Below are 14,841 nucleotides of genomic sequence, written 5' to 3'. Positions count from 1 at the left end.
TGTGTACAGTGGCAAAGGCACTAATTAGGGTCAGAAGGTGTGGGTTTCAGTCTTAGATCTAGGTTAATTGTATGACCCTAGGTTAGCCTTTTTGTGCCTCAGTTTCCCTATATGTAAAAAGGGTATATTTACATTATTTACTGATCTCGTAGGACTATTAGGAGAAAAATGCTTCATAAACCTAAAAGTGTTTACAGAAATGGTGGCTGTTCTTGGCTCAGCAAGCAGCTGGGGGAGGGCAAGTATCTGCCAAGACTCAAATTTCTGATGTACATGATTCATAGCCCCAAGTAGTAGATTGTTGGGACTGGAAGCTCAATTCCGTGTGGACAGTCTCGGGCAGGTAAAAGTGGGACTTCTAAATCTTAGAGTCTTACGAGGCCCTCCATGAACAGCGGGGGTTCGAGAAGGTCAGACCGAGCTAGCTCGGCTAGCTCGGGTATTTCCGCCTCTCCCCCGGAGATACCTGATGGGTGGAGTCTCCCTGCCCTCGAGGTCGTCCCGGATTGGAGCACACCTAGTTACCTAACAGCACGGTATTGAGATGCAAACTGTGTGGCTGAAGATTAAGTAGGATTGAGGAAGCCTAAAAGCTCTTAGTACGTGTGGAGCCAAAGAGAAAAGTAGGGCTCCGCTTCTTTTCTTTCCTCTCTCCCCTCCCCCTCTCTCCCCGCTTGTACTTCTACTTCCATTCCCTTAAGCTTAGCCTTCTTAGGAAATCTCCCCCTCTTCGTCCTAAGAAAGAAGAGCCCCTGCACTTGTAACCGAAACCCTGTAATAAAGCTCAACCCCTGTTTGACTCTGGAACGTCCTTTCTCTCATACGTGCATCCGGCGTGGCCAGCCGAAGACCTGGACAGGTAAGAAAGACTCGGGTAGCCCAATACAGGCCTCTAGGCTTGGCAGTAGATCCTAAAATGGAAAATTCTGGAGTCATAAGACCTGGGATAAAATCCTTCCTTTTACTCTTACTAGTCTAAATGTTTAGAATTTATTCTCTTTGTGCCACAGTAGGAAGAACAATGACTCTAGAATTAGAGGACTTGAGGTCAAATCTCCTTTCTATCTCTTATTGTCTCTGTAACTTTGGGCAAATTCCTTAACATTCCTGAGTCTGTACAAGGAGAGAGTTGGACTAGGGGGTCTCTGAGGTCCTTTCCAGCTCTCTATCTGCAAGAATAAACAAGGGAGGTCAGCACGTACAACTTATTCATTGTGCCCCGCCCCCCTATAGAATTTAGGGATGTGCCTTCCCCTTTAAGGAACCAAAGCCCTAGTTTCCACTTGGAGGGAACATAAGGAATTTAAAGATGATTCCCTTTATAACTGGAGAGTTGGCATGCAGGGATCCTACAGGGAACATAGATCCCACTTTCTTGAACTTGGTTAACTTTTACCACAAGGGGTATGTATGCATACATATATATGTATAATATGTTGGACATGGATTACACATATAAGTTAAATAATATGCATATATAATATGTGAAATACAACATATCTATCTAAATATATATACATATATACATTTTATTTACATAGAGAAAAAGAGAGACAAAGTCAGTTAGAGAATTCCCAGCACATAGAGGCAGAGATCATAACAGCACCATTGCATTGAGGGTCTAACATACTGAAAAGTAGAGAAAAAGCATTTATATGGGGGTTAATATATGGTAGGCACTCTGAATAGTACTTTTACAAATATCTCATTTAATCATTACAACAACCATGCAAGATAAGTGCTGTTCTTATCCTCATTTTATAATTGAGGAAACTGAGGCAAATAGAAGTTAAGTGACTTGTCCAGTATCACACAGCTAATATGTCTGATGTTGAATTTGAACTCAGGTCTTATCTGCATACTGAATCAGTCTGTCTCCTCCGCTTTTGAAATCAGGGTTTGCTTCTTCTCCATCAGTCATGCTAAAACTGGGGTATCTCCCCTCTACAGGGATCCAAATATATCTCCAAATATCTAATCCTACCAACATTAATCATACCAGACAAGGTTTTAGTTAGTGGTCCTTGGGTTTCTTTTTAGATGAAGGACATTATAATTATATCAATGAAAAGCACTGAGAAAAAAATGAGAAATAGGGGTTAGGAAAACAGTTCATTGGAAAGGAAGTAGCTAGTAGCTTCTTCTGTTGTCAAGGTTTAACCAGCTTCTTTTGAGCTCAGGTGTCTCCCAAATCACCCACTAGCTCATCAGAGGTAGCTCATCAGAGACACCAGTTTTGAGCTAGTCTCTGATGTGCAGGTCAGGAGAAAGGCAAAGTTCCACACGGCTATTCTGAATTTTCGCCAAGATGCTGTCAGGTCTTAGTTACTGGGAAGTGTCACTTCTCATTCTCATCATCTACATTTCAAACTCTTGGAGTCAAGGAGTCAGTGCACAAGGATTGCCTTGCATAACCTTGCCTGAGTTTCCTCCTCTAGAGCGGGAACGAGAATGTCTGTGCACCTGAGTTTCCATCTTCTCTCTCCCAGAATCTTCCAAAATTACAGTCCCAGAAATCTATGTCCAAAAACATCACCAGCTGATGGAAGCTATGAGAGTGTCTTCTAAGGTCTCTTGCATTCATAGCAGTGCCCACAACATATTTATGTAATATTTATTATTCTAATAATAATATGCCAACATGAAGAAGCCCCCTCACCCCCACTGAGCATGTATGGAGACTCCCTCTTCTGTGTGCATTGACTTTATTGTTGGAACTCCTGTGACTGTCCACCTTCTCCTTTTGGATTTCAGTGCTTCCAGAAACTTCTTTTCCAAGAAGTTTAAGCATATGATAAACTCTGATGTTAATCTATGATACATGAAATATTACAGAAAGTTATGTATACAAAAGAAAATCACTCAATGCCAGGTGTTTTTTCATTCTACTTGTCATAATCAGGAGCCAGGGTCATAGAGTCACAACTACAGACAACGATCCAATCTCCAGTCATTTCCACTGGGGTTACCTGGAGGCAATGAATAAATTCAAGAACATCCAGGTCCTCTGGGCCTGTTCCCAAATTCATTGTGGCATGGTGATTTTATACCTGCATTATCTTAGGAGAAACAGGTAAGCTCTCTTTGTGGAACAGCAGTCTAACTGATGAGTTTGCTACATAGGTGGCTTTCCTTTTGGGCCTATTCTACCTGGCTGTGTATGTCTTGTCTATCCAGCTGTTTGAAAACTTCCTAAGGCTTTGGGAACAGTGATCTTCAAGGGGGTGGGCAGTGATGCTCTGTGTTACAAGGTCAGTGAACAGTGCCCTCTTAGCTTGGTATTCTGAGCTCTGCTCTCTTCCCTCTGGTAGGCCTCTGGTAATAAATCATATAACCCTGTAAAGGTCATGGGCTCTGCTACTCTTATTCCCACAGAGAGAAATATATACGTACGTTATGTTACCCTGGTCTTAGTCACCTAAAGCAGCCAACTTCATGGACTAATCAGTCAGAATCTAGATTACTCATGGGTCAGTATTAGCTCACCTGAACCCCTCAGCTATCCCTATTCAGAGTTCTAGCATCTCAAAATTGAAAGGGACTTCTGTAGTTGTCTAGTCCACATATCCCTGTGTACTTAATTGGTGCTTAATTGGAGGAAAGTGTTTCTTTCTGAATTTTATGTTTGGTTGCTCATGATGTTTACAACAGCGTTTATCATTTATGGATCTATCCATTATGAACACTGGCAAAAGTGAATGGGAAATGGAACTGAACTGAGTTGGATCCTCAGATATCTCTATCCTTGACTCTGCTGTCTCCTGCTCACTCCTGTAGCCAAGTCTTGTCAGTTCCACCTCCACAACATCTGTCACATGCACCCTCTTCTCTCACTCACACACTTCTCTATTTCAAGCCCTCATCATCCCTTGCCTCTACTGCTTCTATATCATCCTAATTTCTTGCCTGGCTTCCAGGCTCTCTGCTCTCCTCACACAGCTGCCAAAATTTTATTGCTAAAATAGATACGAAAAATCAAAAATCTTCAGTGGCTCCCTATTACTTCAAGGATATAACACAGAATCCTCAGCAGGGCATTTAAAGGCTTCCAGTATTAGATGCTTAACCTTTTGAAAAAAAATCTCGTTTCCTAACACTACCTTTTGATTTTTCTCCATTTCAGTCACAATGACCTGAGAGCTATTCTATACACATGGTGAACAGTCTTCTGCCTTTGCTCCCCCAGGTCTGGGATTATATATTCTCATCTTCTCTATCTCATAAAATCCTGGGCTTTCTTCAAAGCAAACAAATGTCATCTCCTATCTGCTGCCTTTCCGAATCTTCCTAGTTGTCAGTGAAAGCCTCGTCCTGAAATTACTTGACATATACTTTGTATTTATTTATCTCTGTAGCCCTTTGCCCTTTTGGAGAATGTAGACTCCTTCAAAACAGGGACTATTTAATTTTGGTTGTTGTATTCACTCAGTTTAGCACAATATCTTGCATATATTAAATATTTAATAGATGTTTGTTATGCTTGGTAGGGTGGCATAGACTTGATTCCTGCTACTAGGGAAGTTGAGACTGGTGATTGCTTTGAACTGCAGTGGACTGACCCAATTGGCTGTCTGAACTAAGGGTAGCACCAACATGGAGAGCCCCCAGAAACTAGGCTGCCTAAGAAAGGACAAAGTAGCTCCCAAGCTGATCAGTAGTGAGATTGGGCCTATGAGTAGTTAAGGTATTCCCAGACTAAGCAAGATAGGGAGATCCAATCCCAAAAAACAATAAATCATTTTTTCTACAATAAACAAGAAATCCCTCTGTGATATTGTCAGCATCACAATCATCATTATGTAATAAAGAGCCAGGTTTTCAAAGTACAAAGACTAGTCAAAGGAGTTAAATTCTAAGGGACAGGGTGGGGATAGTTAATCCCCCTTGTTGGGTCTGCAACTGAAGTTGCCAAGAATGCTTCCAATGAGCCTACAGAGGATGAATTCCTTTCTTCAATTGCAAAAAGCAGTTATTCTACCCACCTGTGCAACAAACAAATAAAGAAAAATCATGGCTGGAGAGTTTTTTGTCCCATTAACATTTCTATTTGAGGTCCATTGAGAAAAGACAAGAAGGACATTAATAATAATCGGCACAAACCAAAATTATAGTAAAAATTTGCCCAATTCAATAAATGTTTGAGTGCTTACTATGTGTCAGGCGCTATGTGAAGCACTGGGGATACAAAAAGAGACAAAAGGCAATCTCTGTCCTCTCCTCAAAGAACTTACAATCTAATAAGGCAGACAATATATACAAAGTAAATTATATCCAGGATAAATAAGGAATAATTAACAGAATGAAAGAACTGGAATTGAGTGGTTGGTGAAGGCTTCCTGTAGGAGATGGGATTTTAGTTGGGTCTTACAGGAGGACGGAGAAGTCAGTATTTGGAATGGATTCGGGAGAGAATTTCAGGCATGAGGTTCAACCAGAGAGAATTTATATAGATGGGAGATGGAGTGTCTTGTTTGTGAAAGAGTCTGGAGGCCAGGGTCACTGTGTTGAGGAGTAGATGGCAGGGAGGAAGGTGTAAGAAGAAGGGAAAGATTGATGTTCAGTTGTGTCCAACTTTTTGTGACTTCCATCAGGGATGGTTTTTGGCAAAAATATTAGAGTGGTTTGCCATTTCCTTCTCTAGTTCATTTTGCAGATAAGAAAACTAATGCAAATACAGGGTCACACAGCTAGCAAGTATCTGAGGTCAGATTTGAGTTCAGGAAGATCAGTCTTCCCATCTCCTGGCCTGGTGCTCTATCCACTGTACCAACTAGCTTCCAGAGTGGTCAGATAGGTAGGAGGAAAACCAGGAAAGGATGGTGCTCTGAAAACCTAGAGAAAAGAGAGTATCAAGGAGGGTAAAAGTGGTTATCCATCATTTACTTGAAAACTGACCATGAGGAACCCTCTTCCAAGTCAGGTCATTTTTCTTTTGGACAATTCTGCTAGAAAGTCTTTGCTGATCTCGTTTAAATTTGCTTCTCTGCAAAATTTCCATTGCTTCTAGATGCACTCTCTTAGAAGAATAGCAAGTCTAATCCATCTTCCAAAGATAGACCTCCAAAGATTTAAAGACAGCTATCTTATTGCCCCAGAGTCTTTTTTCTCAAAGTTAAGCAACCCTATTTCCTGCAGTTGATCCTTATGGCATGATCATGAACATTTTCATTGCCCTCTTTCAAATTCAGTACAGCTTGTGTTTGTCTTTGATGAAATGTGGCTTGCAGAGCTGAATACTATAAAATCCAGTGGCGGGGTTTAAATTCCTATCACCATAGAATATTTTGGAGGTGAGTTCTTTTCTCCAAACTTTGAGATCAAATCACATACAGGCACCTACATTTTCCAATGCCATCAAGAACACAGACTACCTGTAGTCCCCAAAGCACTTTTAACACCTATACATTTGTAGGACAGTAATCATTGAACTCTATAATGATTAGCCTGAAGTATTGTAAACCCTGAAATGTCTTTTGAATCAACAAAGAAGTACTGAATTAATACATAGATTTAATACTGAATGAATTTTGGTGTGCTTTCTACCACCTAAATCTTCCTTCACCACTGCCTAGAACAGGGCTTCTAATTTGAGTGTTGGTGAACTTGCATAGGAAAAATTATATCTTTATTTCAATATATTTAATTTAGATTAAGCTTTATGACTTTAAAAATATTATTGTGAGAAGTGGTCCATAAACTTCACCAGGTTTTTCAAGATTTCCATGACACAAAACTGATAAAAAATTCCGCCCTAGGGCATCATCACAGAATATCAGCATCTCAGAGATGGAAGGGGCCTCCTTATTCCCCCTTGTATCTCAACAGAAGTATGAAATAATAATTTTTGACTTTGATGTAGTACCTTTGGGTTGATAAAACACACTATACATTTACAGATGATCTCACCTGATCTTTTCAATAGCCTTGTGGCACATGTGCTAAAGTTTTGTCTTCATTTCATAACTGAGACAAGATAGCTTCCTTCCAGTACCTGAAGGAATATCATATGGGAAAAACCAAAAGAAAAAAGGTTTTATTTGTTCTCTCTATAACCAGAGGGTACAACTAGAATGAAAACTACAAGTAGAATTTTGTTGGATATAAAGAAAACCTTCCTAAAAAAAATCAGAGCTGCTAGGGTAGAGTGGGTTGACTTAGGAAGTGATGTGTTACCCTTTCTTGGAAATATCAAGTCAAGACTTGATGACCACTTATCAGATATGATGTAGAAAGGGTTGTTCATCAGGTGTAGTTTGCTTGTTTCCTCCCAAAGCTAAGCTTCTATGACTCTTAGTTCAATGGACCCATCCTCTTCCTCATTCTGGACAAGTAGATGTTATGGGTTGGTAATCTTTTATGCAATTATCTCATGTAACTACAATGGGCAGGACTTTGGCTCAACGGCACCTAAGAAAAGGGCATCAGTAATACCAGCTTTCCTTTGGTGGGTAGAAATAACTTAACATAACATCTAGCTAACAAGAATAATTATGTAATGTAGGAAGTGATGAGATGGCAGATTTCCTTCCTCAACTTGACTGAAGCCCAAGTGGGTTACTCTGTGACCCAGCCTTGCTCTGAGCTCTTTTCTGGGTCTCCACTAATATATTTTTGAAGCTTTTCAGTGTTATGAGATATCCTATGGTCTCCTCCAGCCCCCCACCCCTTTGAATTCTAGCATTCACAGCTGTGCTGAGTTATGTGGGTTGTGATGCCTTCTGGCTCTAAGTCTATTAGTTGAAAACTATATGTACTGGGAGACTGGTGTTTTGCTTTGCAGTCTTGCTTACGAGAAGGACCTTTTGATTCCCTGGAGGGGACTCTGAGTAGCCATTTGTTAAGACCACCCCCCTCCAACTGCTCAGATGTTGTTGGTGCTTCCCCATCTGGTGGCATATGTAGGTGGTTGTATTACTTTGTCAGACAGTTGGAGCCCTGCCTGTTGATCTTTGTGCTAATTTCTCTGCTTGTATTTTCACTGTATTTTCTCCATGTTCAGGGTGTTGACCTTTCCCCTGAACTAGTGAATGACATATATATTTAATTCAAAAAGGATTATTAACCCCTTTGAAGCTGTCTTTCCTTTATAAAGCAGATCACAGAACCTGTGCTAATAGGCCATCCTGGGGATACTAAGGTGCTTGCTAGCACAGTCATTTCTTTGATCCTTACAGCCCTGTGAGAGAGGTTATATTATTATCCCTATTTAACAGACAGAGATAAACTGAAGCTTAGAGAGGTGAAAGTATTTAAGCAGGATTACACAGCTAAGAAAATGGCTGAGTTAGGATTTGATTTCAAGTCTTCCTGACTCTAAGTTCAATACTCTATGTACTATACCTTTTAACTGCTTTCTAACACCACTGTTCTTGCCTTGAATGGAATGGGAGTGGGGTGGGGTGAGCTTGGTTTCATCAACTCTTTTAGTGGGATACCAGTCAGTGGATTTTATTGGAAGGGGTTGCATGTGCGGATAGTTTGTCCCTGTCTCTGGGTAATTCTGTATGCAATAACCAGCCAAGACATGTCTGTGCTTGACACAGGGGTCAAGTAAGTAATTCCCAGCATTGTTGGCAGGAGCTTACTGCTGCCACCCACCCCACCAGGGAAGAGAAATAGACATCCTTAGGCAATTAACTTTAATGAGCATATCAGAAAACATTTAAATGAGCATAAGTCTCATTTTTAAGTCAGTGAATAGATTTATATGACTGGAGGGAGCTCAAAACAGTTCCTTGTCTTATTTCTAGGTGATATCCTCTACCAGTTTATTAACAGTGTCAATGTATACTCTGGGCAAAGCTATTCCTCACCCATAGGGAAGTCTAAATGAAAAGAAGCTTTGATATCTGTTTGCTTAGCATTGCCACAGATTGGAGTGGAAAGCCCAGATGTTAGCTTTAGCTTAGATGTTATGAGGTTTCCTGGAGCCTCTGCTTGTTGACAGGAAGAACTCTAGACTCTGCTTACCTGTTCAGTTTAAGTCAATTAAACAAGTTTCTATTGAATGCCTGTTCCTATAGGGGTCTGTGCCACCCTTCATTCTATTGTAGGAGAAACATTAATCAAATATTATGGTTTATTCTACTTCACTGTGACTTTTTGGATGTCTCACCATAGTCAGACAATATTCCAAGGGTATTAGACAGTTGTCTCATTGGACTACAGGTTAACATATAACAGAGGTTTTTAAGTTGAAGTAACAAAACTAGCTTAGGGACAGATTTCAGAAGATCTATAACCTTGAATGGGAAAAAGTCCTGCATCTTTATCTTTACTAATTTCTAACTGAAATGTAGCATTCTTTCAATTATGAATTAAAAAAATATTATACTGAAAAGGTATCAAAGGTTTCTCCAGTCTGCTAAAGAGGTCCATGATGCAAAAATGATTAAGAACTCTTGACATAGAGTACTAGTTTTTAAAAAATGATTAGAAAGGCTTCCTGTTTACCACTCAGTTGATATCCAGAAATGCGTGTGCCATTTTCCTGGGAACCTGCCTATCAATATGTCTTGCTAACTAGCTGTATGACTTTGGGCAAATCACTGCCTGTCTTGATCCTGGTTTTTTTTTTTGTCTGATGAGGGAAGGTTAGGACTAAATGATCACTATGATCTTTACTAGATTTAGTGTCCTGTGACACAATCACTCTCTGAGATTCAGTTTCTTTATCTATAAAGTGCAAACAATATTACTACCTACCTAAGGTAAGTCTTCTGAAGAGCTATGTAGATCATGTATGTGAAGACACTTTGGTAAAATGTAAGCAAGCCCTCACTCTCATGCTCATAAGTATCTTCAGCATTAAGTATTATATGGGATAGCCCCAAAGTCTCTATTTATAGCTTAATGAGCTAGTAGAACTATTATAGCTTAATACTGCACTATGGCTTTTGGGACGCTTGGCTTATAATTATTATGATTACATGAAAATGGGGGAGACATTAGTAAATATATTTTAGACACTATTGGAAGCTTTTCTCTAACATCTTCATATGTCTTCTTAAGTTTTGTTCAGTTTGTTTGTCACATTCTTCCACAGCTGAGATTCCAACTAAAAGCAGCAATACACCACCTAGCATTTGTATTGCACTTTAAGGTTTGCAAAATGTTCCAAATAGACTATCTTATTTAAGCCTCACAACAACCCTTGGAGGTAGGTGATATTATTATCCCTTTATAATAGATGGGGAAACTGAGACTAAGAGAAGTTGAATGACTTGTTCAGAGTCACACAGCTAGTAAAATGTTGTAGATGGTTTTCCTTATTCCAAACCTAACATTCTCTCTACTATCCTATGTGGCTGCCAAAGAAAGAAGATAGGATGGATGCCTTTTGTCCAGCTGCGTTTTTGAACCAATTCATTGGGATGTAAATCTTGACTCATAAGCAACTCTTGACCAGAACTCTCATGGCTTCTTTCACTTCTTTATTCCGAAGACTGTAGATCAGGGGGTTCAACATAGGTATCACAATACCATAAAACACAGAAGCCACTTTATCATTCTCATGGGATTCACTGGAAGAAGGTTGTAAATACATGTAAGACAGAGTCCCATAGAAAATGATGACAGTTGTCAGATGGGAGGCACAAGTAGAGAAAGCTTTGTGCCTTCCTGCGGCAGAAGGCATCCTCAAGATGGCAGCCAGGATATAAACGTAAGAGAAAGACACAACCAACAGTGTGACTGACAGATTAAAACCCACAAAAACTATTAACAACATGACATTGACATCAATACTAGAACAGGAAAGAGCCAGGATAGGGGGCACATCACAAAAGAAGTGATTGATAGTGTTGGAATTGCAGAAGGACAGTGAAAAGGCAAAACCTGTGTGTACGGAGGCATTCAAGGATCCCATGAAATAGGATCCAGTGAGTAATTGGATGCAGACCCTCTGGGACATGACCACTGCATAGTGCAATGGGTTACAGATGGCCACATAACGATCTATGGCCATGGCAGAAAGGAGGTAACATTCAATTGTGGCAAATGTAGCATAAACCAACAATTGCAGTAGACACCCTGAGAAAGAGATGGATTTGTCAGAAATGAGGAAGTTCAATAACATCTTGGGAGTGATAGCAGTAGTATAACACAGGTCAACAAAAGCCAAGTGTTGGAGGAAAAAGTACATGGGAGTGTGAAGGCGGGAATGACACTTGATGAGCAGAATCATACCAACATTGCCCACTAGAGATGTCATGTAGATGACCAGGAACACAACAAAAAAGATGTACTGCACTTCTCGGTGAGCTGCAAATCCCAATAGAATGAACTCTGTCACTGTGGTGTCATTTTCTTGTCCCATGTCTTTCATATCATCTAAAAAAGAAGAATACAAAGAGAAGGACCAGAAGGAGATCATCTTTTGTTTCATGTTCCTATATCTTCTTTCACATGCTGAATTTGGTTTTATAAGGTTATCACAGGTTTGGTTGGATGGAATTGTTGATAAAGCCCAGAAAGTGTAATCACAAGATGTGAGTTCATACTCTGTCTCAGTCTCTGTTTCTTTCCTGTGTGACAATAGGAAAATTACTTAACCTTTCACAGACTTAGTTGCCTATATCTGCAAGAAGGAGATTGGATCACCAGGGTTTATTATCTCACAGTTTCCAGAACCATGTCTTATAAAATTTTAAGTGTTGTTTAAACAAGTTATTAAAATCCTCCCAGTGTTATTTGACATAGGTCTAGAAATGCTATCTTTAGCAATATGAAAGAACAAAATTACAAGTATAAACATTGGTAAAGGAGAGACAAAATATTCCAAGCTGAGCATGACAAGGTGTTATCCTTAGGAAACCTAAGAAAATCAGTGTAAAACTAAATGAGATAATTAATTGTTTTAGCAAGGTTGTCAGAAATGAAATAAATTCACAGATATTTTCATTATCTTTCAAAAACCAGGAACTCAGTAACACAGTACTCATAAAAACCAGGAAGAAACATTAATCAGAGAAATTGAGTTCAAAATATCTGCAAAGGGTGTTGACAGGAGGAGAAACAACACATTCTAGTGTCATAAGAACCCCAAATATCTAGGCATTAACCTACCAATACACAGAGATGATTTATAAAAACAACTAAAATACTCTCAACAGTTCAAGGGAAAGAAATAGTTGGAGAGATTTTCACTATTCAGGGCTGGGACATCCCATTCCAATACGTATTACAAAACTACCTGAAAACTGCACCTATTTTTACACTGGTTTCTTGTTACTGGCATTGATAGCTCTAGTGATCTCTGTTTTGCTGCCCCTCTGTCAGTTCTGCCATTAAGTCAATCACATCTATTCACATCTCTTGAATTACATCTGCCACCTAGTGCCATAGTTCAGGCCCTTATTCTCTCTAGCCTGGAGTAGGGTCATAGCTTCTTAATTAGTTTTTGCTACCTTCAGTGCATCTTCAATCTTTCTTTTCTGTCACTGCCAAAATAATTTGCTTAAAGCAGAGGTTCAATGTTGTTGCTCTTCTTCTCAAGATCATTCGGTGGCTCCCAAGTACCTCTAGTCTACAAACTCCTTAGCCTGATATGTTTAAGGCTCTCCACAATTTGGTTCCGCCCTACCAATTCAGCCTTATTTTATGGTACTTCCTTCCATATATTTTACGTTCCAGGGAGACTGGACTGTTCATTTCTCCCCAAATCAACCTTCCATCTTTCATCTCCCTGCATATACACCAGGTTTTGGTGCCTGGAATGTGCCTCATCTATATGTTATCTTTTAGAATCCTTATCTTCTTTCAAGACTCATTTAATGTTCCATCTCCTCCATAAACTCTTCCATGTTCTTTCTAGTTGCAAAGGTTTTTAGCCCTCCTCAATGCTTACAGTTCTTTGCCTGGATCTCATTTATTTCCTCATCACTACCTACTTTCTGTAGGTAATATTTATATGACTACTATCAAGTGTACCATGTTGTATAATACCTACAGAAGTAGATGGTGGTGTTGAGTTGTTCAGTTGTGTTTGGCTCTGTGTGAAATCCACAGGATTTTCTTGATGATGATATCGAAGTGGCTTACTATTTCCTTCTTTATTGTATTCCCATTTTACAGACTGATGTAAATAAGGGTTCAGTGACTTGACTAGGGTCACATAACTATCAAGAGTCTGAGATCAGATTTTTAACTCAGATCTTACTGATTCCAGGCTCAGTGTTTTATACACTGCACCACCTAGTTGGTCCTATAGAAGTAGGTAGTATTTGACTACTACTACTATGAGAGTATATAAATATATGTATATATATATATATATATATATATATATATACATATATATATATGCATGTTCAATCTTCGCATCTCTTGTATTGTACGTGGTAAATATTAGAATAATATTTGTTGACATGAATTAAACCTCTGTGCCTTAGTATCCTGAAATATACAGGTTGCACCAAATGATTTCTAAGGTCTTTCCAGTTTCAAATCCTAATGATGCTCATTACCACCATTTATCAAGGGGTGTAACTTTGCAAAGTCCTTTACATATACTTTTATTGGTAAAGCATTTTAAAATTTCAAAACAACTTTACATACCATATCTGCTTTGATCTCCTCAGATCATTTGACTCCTGGGCTGTTTATTTCCCTGCGGGTCAGTCAATCACTCCAGAATATGAGAAATTCTACCTCACTCATCCCATCAACATTCTTCATACTCCTTTTTCTTTTTTTAATCTCAAAAAATCAGCATTTTTATATATCACTAATAAAAATCATGAAGACAAACTGATACAAAATAACACTTAAAATAGTAACATTTTAAATATCTGGGAAGTATGTTTGTCCTTCGTTGCCAAAGAGGACCATTCCATCAGAGAAATAATGACATGACTTGCACTTGACTTTGTTTTGAGTGAGAGAGGACTGTGCAGGTCACCAGCCTCACTTCTCCTCCAGAGCCATCTGAATCCAGTAACCAGATATTCATCAGGATGACTGGAGATGATTCATGATGAGGCAATTGGGGTTAAGTGACTTGCCCAAGGTCACATAGCTGGATTTGAACTTAGGTCGTTCTGACTCCTGCACTGGTACTCAATCCACTGCACCACCTACCAATGGATGCTGAATTTATGACACCAACTAGATATCATCTTAACCAAATAAACAAACTAAATACATGGACAGATATTCAGTATTCATGATTAAGTTGATCTAATATAGTAAAGATGACCATAATTCCTAAATTAAAATGAAAATGTTAGGCTAACCTTATTAAAATACCAATGACACAGGATAATGCAAAATGTTAATAAAACTCATATTGAAAAATACAAAGCTAAAAATATCAAATCAATGATGAAAAGAATAAAAGTGGGACAGGTTATAAGAACATACTTCTTTTTGATTGTTACTTTACTGAGGAAAAAATTCCACCCAATCTTATATCAGCTTCTCTGTCTCTCCCACACTGCCCCCTCAGGTACTTCCAGAAGATACTGGAACAGTCACTTCTCATTAAGAATAGTGGGAGATTAGATTTATTTCAGAGAAAGTAATATCATTTTGAGTTTCCGAGTTTATATTGGGGACAGGCTGATTGGTATCCTCAGATGACATTCTTGTAATGCTCCTAATGAAGACATACATTAACCAGGCCATGGATTTGAAATCCATTCTCCTGAGCATTTCTGTCCTCAAGGGAGGAATAGTGATCATTATCTGCTTTCCTTCAGTTAGAGGTGAGCCTCCTAGAGTAGAATTCCCATTATCATCATCATTATGGTTGTTTTCAAACTTAACTACTAAGGGATTTAGCTGTATAATAATTAAGAGAGTTAGCATGGCAGAGCAGCGGTATTGAGCTGTTCTCAGAGT

The 14,841-nt window shown here is 39.1% G+C and overlaps 1 protein-coding gene and 1 long non-coding RNA gene across 2 annotated transcripts in view; one reads left to right on the top strand and one right to left on the bottom strand.

Moving 5' to 3' along the window:
• Positions 1 to 313: 313 nt before the first annotated feature.
• The window catches only part of LOC140524246 (uncharacterized), a 173,146-nt gene continuing 158,618 nt past the window's right edge, over positions 314 to 14,841 (top strand). Inside the window, exon 1 of the long non-coding RNA XR_011973627.1 lies at positions 314 to 859. This is a non-coding gene — a long non-coding RNA (uncharacterized lncRNA). The remainder of the gene's footprint in view (positions 860 to 14,841) is intronic.
• LOC140523306 (putative olfactory receptor 5AK3) lies at positions 10,388 to 11,317 on the bottom strand. Its single transcript, XM_072638235.1, has one exon. The coding sequence runs from the start codon at positions 11,315 to 11,317 to the stop codon at positions 10,388 to 10,390; it is 930 nt and encodes a 309-aa protein (XP_072494336.1).

This window comes from Notamacropus eugenii, chromosome 2, assembly GCF_028372415.1.
Source record: "Notamacropus eugenii isolate mMacEug1 chromosome 2, mMacEug1.pri_v2, whole genome shotgun sequence".
NCBI classification, from domain to species: Eukaryota; Metazoa; Chordata; class Mammalia; order Diprotodontia; family Macropodidae; genus Notamacropus; species Notamacropus eugenii.
This window is presented reverse-complemented; position numbering and strand designations above follow the sequence as displayed.

Coding starts and splice junctions, on each gene's coding strand:
- LOC140523306 (XM_072638235.1), bottom strand. CDS start 11,317: ATGGGACAAGAAAATGACACCACAGTGACAGAGTTCATTCTATTGGGA.